This window comes from Trifolium pratense, linkage group LG2 (assembly GCF_020283565.1).
Source record: "Trifolium pratense cultivar HEN17-A07 linkage group LG2, ARS_RC_1.1, whole genome shotgun sequence".
Classification (NCBI taxonomy): Eukaryota; Viridiplantae; Streptophyta; class Magnoliopsida; order Fabales; family Fabaceae; genus Trifolium; species Trifolium pratense.
The window spans coordinates 42,810,132-42,816,486 of record NC_060060.1 but is presented as its reverse complement, the minus strand read 5'-3'; the positions used below and the strand labels follow the sequence as shown (position 1 = coordinate 42,816,486).

General features: G+C 32.9%; 1 protein-coding gene across 1 annotated transcript; it reads left to right on the top strand.

The window, feature by feature from the left end:
• The first annotated feature begins 2,136 nt into the window (after positions 1 to 2,136).
• Positions 2,137 to 2,670, top strand: LOC123904737. The gene has a single exon (XM_045954364.1). The coding sequence runs from the start codon at positions 2,137 to 2,139 to the stop codon at positions 2,668 to 2,670; it is 534 nt and encodes a 177-aa protein (XP_045810320.1).
• Positions 2,671 to 6,355: the final 3,685 nt, after the last annotated feature.

The following is a 6,355-nucleotide window of genomic DNA, read 5'->3' as shown; positions in this document are numbered from 1 at the left end:
CCATCGTGGCCACGATGAGGCGAAATTACACGCCATCGTGGCCACGATGGGTGTGATGGGTGCGCAGAAAAAACTCAAATCCAACTGTAAAACTATAAATAGAGCCCTCCTCCTTCACAATTATTAATTCAAAAATATTGAGAGTTATTCAATATTCACTCTAGAGTAAGAGAACTCTAAGGAGGACGCAAGGAGGCCAAGGAACTCCAAGACCAATAAGGTTCTTTTCTTTCTGTCTTTGTAATTTATTTTTCCTAGGTTAGGTGGAGTCGAGAAACTCCCTTACGAATGCTTGGTTGTACTATTTATATTATTTATATTATATGAAGTCAGTTATTTCCAATGGAAACTCTTTTGATTGTCTGGTTTTAGTTATTTTAATATTGATCACATTAGAATAAAATCTAAGGACCTAGTGGATATCGCATAGGAAACGAAACTAGTAATCCCAACCGAATGACAGCTTGCTAGGGCCAACATGAGAGCATTAAATTTAGTATATGAGGTCTTAGTATAGGATTGGAACATAGCGATAATTTCTACCTTGTAGAGTATGCTTGTGGGTAGGTGACTAGTTTTAGGCAACGTGAACTTATAATTTAGGGGTCACCAGGGTGATGAGACTAAAGTATTAACGAAAAAGTTGAGTCCTGGATAATGGTGTCTAAATAAAGTAAAGGGAACCTCTAACTAGGCTCTTTAGAGCTTGTAATAGGGATAGGCACAGATAATAAATACATCGCACCAATTTTCATCAGTCTACATCCTAGGAGAGAGAAATAATTGAGCAACCAAGCAGGAGTAAGGGAGGGATCCGACCACACTTAACCACCCCGTGTGGTCACACACACATATACTTTTCTGTAATTTATTTTCAGTTATTTACTTTCTGCATTTACTAAAGTACCCGCAAAGATACCTTCTCAAACAAACAAAGCGAAGACAACTATCATATTCTGAAGCGAAACTAGTAACCTTGGCACAATCCCTGTGAAGAACGATAAACTTATCAATTTATTACTTGGTAGCGATTTTGTGCACTTGCAGAACCACCGTCAGTTTGTATCTTCTTTTCTAATATAGGGTAGAAGATAATTAGTGTGCGTCCTAGATAGGTTCGAATCTATAAAAAAAATAAAAAATTGTTGGTAAAGTAGTTTAGTGGCCGGAAATTTCACCCTAAAGGTGAATAAAAGATGATCGAGGTTCGAACCCCAACCCCCTGTATATATAATATAATGTCTCTGTCAATTGAGCTAAGCTTACAATGGTTCGAACATATAATCCTACATTTATGAAATATTCAATAATTCAAAATAAAATTATAATATACTGTCAGTAGGCGCGTTCCGCGCCTGCCTGTATCTAACTTATGTCCAAAAAAAAAAATCTTATGTTATGGTGAGTTTGTTAATAAAAAAAATTTATGCTAAAAAGAAAGATGTGTCTTATGTTATGGTAAGTTTGTTAATAAAAGATTATTATTGCTACTAAAAAAAATCAAGGATATTGTTGATATTATGAAAAGTCTACACCAAAACTATGTATTCTTTTTATGAAAAGTCCACACCAAATATTTGTTAAATTAGTCCAAAAAAATTTTAAAAAATTTGTAGTCCGTTCTTGACATTGGTGTACATAGTAATTTGCGTTATACATAATTTGTCAAAAAACAATTCTGTTTATGAGAATATATTGGTCAAATATATTAATAGACAAAAATAATGAAAGATATTTTAATGTGTTAAAATTATATGGGGTATTTATGTATGGGAAATCGATCAATGAATATCACATAGTTAAAAATCAAATTTCTTTGACCAATTGAATGTGTGTCGAATAATTATTTTATTATCATTCTTTCCTATTAAAATTTGTCAAAGCTATTAAATTTTTACTTTCCTTGTACAAAAAAGAAATTTACTTTTTTCGTTGGCAAAAACTTATAAATATTATTTATTTCAAAATACTAGTTATCTATGATTTATAATTACACAATTATAAAAAAAAATTGACACTTGGAAAAATGAATTCAGACAATTATTAAAAAAGAACTATATATAAACCTAATTGGACATTTATATTTTACAAAGAAAACAATTTGAGGTTCTCATATTCATCAATATCATTAGAAAAATGAAATCCACCAAGTTATCCCTATCAACATTTTTCGTCATTTGCTTGTGCTTCATATTTAATGCTTCTGTTCCAACATTATCTCTTAAATTATATGAAATTGTATGCAATCAAGCCGCGCAAGATAGGAACGATTGCTTGAATTTTTTGAAAGATGATTCAAGAATCATTGCAGCCACAAATTATCATGACCTCTCAAGGTATATCTTAAATTTTGCAATATCTGAAGCTACATCGGTTCAAGCATATGTTAGAACATTAGCAAAACATAATCCCAATGATGAAGCTCTTAGACTATGTGGCAATGATTTTTACAACAAAATTCTTGGTGCATTCAATAGGGCATTGAGTGAGTTGAATATGGATCCTCAAAGTGCAAAAAATGATGTACAAAGTGCTAGTGATGGAGTAGCAAGTTGTGAGAAAGCTATTCAAAATCATAAGGGGACATATGATCCTGCGGTCCATGTTCGAAACAATGAGATTTTTGTACTTAGTGAAGTTGCATTTATATCTATAAATCATCTTACATAGGAAATTGTTGATTCCTAATAATTTATAATTTCAAATAAATTAGTCGAGAAGTATTTTATGGCTTTATGTATAACTACTCCCCCGTTTCAAAATATCAGACCTAGTTAACCAATCACTACAAGAAATTTCTTTATTACCCACAAGTAGTTAGCCGCGGCTTCGTAGCTATGGGTACTTTTGAAAGTACCGATGACTTACCCACAACTAAGTCCAGAGACGAATCTAGGATTTGTTTTTTGGTGTGGCCAAATATTATTAGCATCAAACGTTTTAAATGACAATATTGAATTTAAGCATGAAACATACACTTTATCTGTCTCAAATATTTGGTCATTTTAGAATTTCGCACATTGATTAAGAAATACTTCCTCCGTCCCTAAATATAAGACCTAATTTGACCACTGCACGTACGTCAATGCACAATTTTGATCACTAATATCTTTATAAAAATGCAATAGAGAATGAGATCTTTGTACTTAGTGTGTGCACAATTATAAAAACTTAATATTTTTGAAATCCTGGCACACAATAGACAAGTGTTGCTAACGATGTTCACACACTTGTTGAAACACTTGACTTAACAGAAGGAACAATAAAGCAATAAATAATGTAACACCCAAACCCATTATTTAAGTAATTCTACCTTTATTAAAAATTTATTTCAAAGTACGCGATGGAAAATTGAAAGTTATTTATAAAACATTGGTTCTAGGTATTACATTCTTCTTTACAAAAATAATACTGATGTATTTAATTTAGTAAGTTTCACTTATACAAAATCCTTTCTAAAATAATACAATAAGATACTAAAATAAGGGACTAAACATATACATTATATGAAAATCCATTTTTCCCGTGTTACAATCAGAGCAGAGCTTCACCGACGACTCGACATCGATAAACACATAACCTGTGAATCTGGACCCCTAAAGGTCCATCACATAACACAAAGCAGAGAGTTAGAAAACATAATCATCAACATACTAGTGTGAGAAATATACTCAAACTTCATCATTATTATCATACATATTCTAACTCACAAATATACATTAACATCTTCAACCAATAATAGATTACAAGATAATTGTAATCAAGACACCATTTATAATTAACAAAGCATCACAAGAATACATTCTGTTGGATATTTGAATTGGCTTAATTTTGCTAAAACAAATATGCTAACAAGATGTTGGAAAACATGTTACAACATCCTATTTGCTAAAAGGAAATCTCGCGCATTTAATATAAGCATCTGCTATATATGGAAATCCACTTTAAAGCACGCTTAATGAAGATTTGATCTGATCAGGTGTTTTAAGGATACGATGGACTTAATGGAACAACGGTAATATTACTCTTATCTTCTAAAAGTCCCTTAAACACTTTTGGAAAGTTTCTATACATTCCTGATGAAGATCAAAAACGAATCAGATCACCTTTTATGATTCTCAAAGGAGTGTCCTAGCATTTGAGAAGCAAGAGGAGCGTGCTTGTTCATTATATATGAAGACGAAGTTCAAGACTAAGCATCTTATTGAAAAGTATTAGAAAATACATAATGAGTCTTTGTTGAGTCTGTATTTGTTTATTGTGATTCTTACTTGTGGATTCTATAACACGAGTTAAGAACTGAGTTTATTAGTGTAAGGTTACTCCTAAGCTTTGAAGTACGGAGGTAACAGTGTGTGATTCACTTGAAGCTTTTAAGCAAAAGTGAAGTATTGTCTAGGTAAGTTGTTACCACATTATTCCCAACATTGTATAAACAACACAGGTTGTGTTGTGTGAGTGGAAGTGAGATGGGATCTCATATCTAGGAGTTCCTAGGCAGAAGTTACATGAGTAGTGTCGAGGTTATAAGACGTAAACCAAGGATTTGCTGGAGGTCTTAGTTTGAGATGTAAATCCAAGGGTTTGCTAGAGGTCTTAGTGACTAGAACTATTAGTGGATTTCCTTCCTGGATTGGTATCCCCAGAGTAGGTAGTTGGCTGAACTGGGTTAACAATTACTTGTGTAATTTACTTTCTGTCAGTTTATTTATTTATTTGTTATGTAAGATGTGCCAACAACCCATTCAACAATATTCATAAAGCTGTTGTTGGGACATCTTTGATAACATCATTCTAACGATACCAGAATTTCACATTCTCAATCTTAGTTCAATTATAAGATTATGAGGCATTAACAAATAGAAGTATCATTTAGAGTTAATAAAACATCTAACACTTCAATCAATTATAAACACACACAAACAATTCATCAACAATTCCCAATTAGTGTCACATATCAATTATCACATAATGTGCACATAATCCTAATGCATCTAATGCCACAACTCATGCTATGTCACCCTAGACAAATCTAATGCATGTGATACTATCTTCTTTATTAGAGTATCTCACCTCTAATATCCTTCTTTATAAGATAAATATAATTCGATATCATTCTTTATTGGAATATCCTCTATACCTTAATATACGTCTTTATCGAATAACATAATTTGATATCCTTCTTTATTAGAATAACATAATTCTAATATCCTACTTCATAAATCATCAAACATCATTGACAAAATTCATCAAACATCATCAACAATCATCAATAATTGCATATATATAGCTCTACTTCTTCTTGATCACCAAGAAGTGATTCTCTCTCTAACTCAAGCTATATATAGCTCTCCCTATTTGTGTGACACAGGCCCAATGAGCCAAAAGCTCAAGTCCAAGGCCTAACACTCACAACGCCTCATAAATCGCTCGTTAACTAATGCTCTTGATAAATAACTATTCGCCACTAAATTAATTAAAAGCCATCACAACAATTAATTAAACACTTAAATGGTTCTAGTTCAAAGCCCTCAGCAAACACCCTGGTTTACGACTTATCACCTAGACACTACCCGTGCTAATCCTACCTAGGAACTCCTAGATATGATACCCCATCTCAATTCCCTCTAACAACACAGACAGAGTTATTATCAATACGCCACTAGGTTTGGTCTAGTGGTGAGGGGTTTGGGTAGTATGCTATAGGTCCTGGGTTCGATCCTCAGCTCATTGTAAACCAAAAAAAAAGGCGTTGTTATCAATACAAACAGAACCAATGATGGAGACACCCTCCTATGAAACTAGAGTTCACTCTCGCTTAAAAGCTCTCGAGTGAATCAAACACAAACTAACTCCATACTTCAAAGCATAGGAGCAGTTCACAATTACAACTCAATAAACCCATTCCTAAGCTTGCATCAAGGAGACAGAAGAAAGGCTCACAATTAACAATTGACACACTAAAACCCTAAGACACACGCTTTTTAATACCACGGTTTTAGATACTCATAACCATATGCTTGTCTTCTAGAAGACAGAATTAGGTCTTCTAGAATTGCGGCTGTATAATTTTGAATTGCATAATTATATTTTTGAATTGCGTAATATATTTTCTAAAGTTATTTCATTCCTTTAGAAAATATAACTAGGGTTCGGCTGCCTTCAGAAGGTAATAGACCACGTGCGCCTTGTTGTATAAGTAAGCACGAAACAATTCTTCAAGCAAATCTATGAAAGATTACATATAAAAATATAGCGCTAGCTGGCGTGAATTACCTGTCATGGGATGTTGTTCCAAATGTGAATGCATCTGTCCCGACACTTGGCTAAAAGATGTTTTTGCAAAATGTAGTCA

Excerpts from the sequence above, each read along its gene's own strand:
- LOC123904737 (XM_045954364.1), top strand. The coding sequence starts at position 2,137 with ATGAAATCCACCAAGTTATCCCTATCAACATTTTTCGTCATTTGCTTG.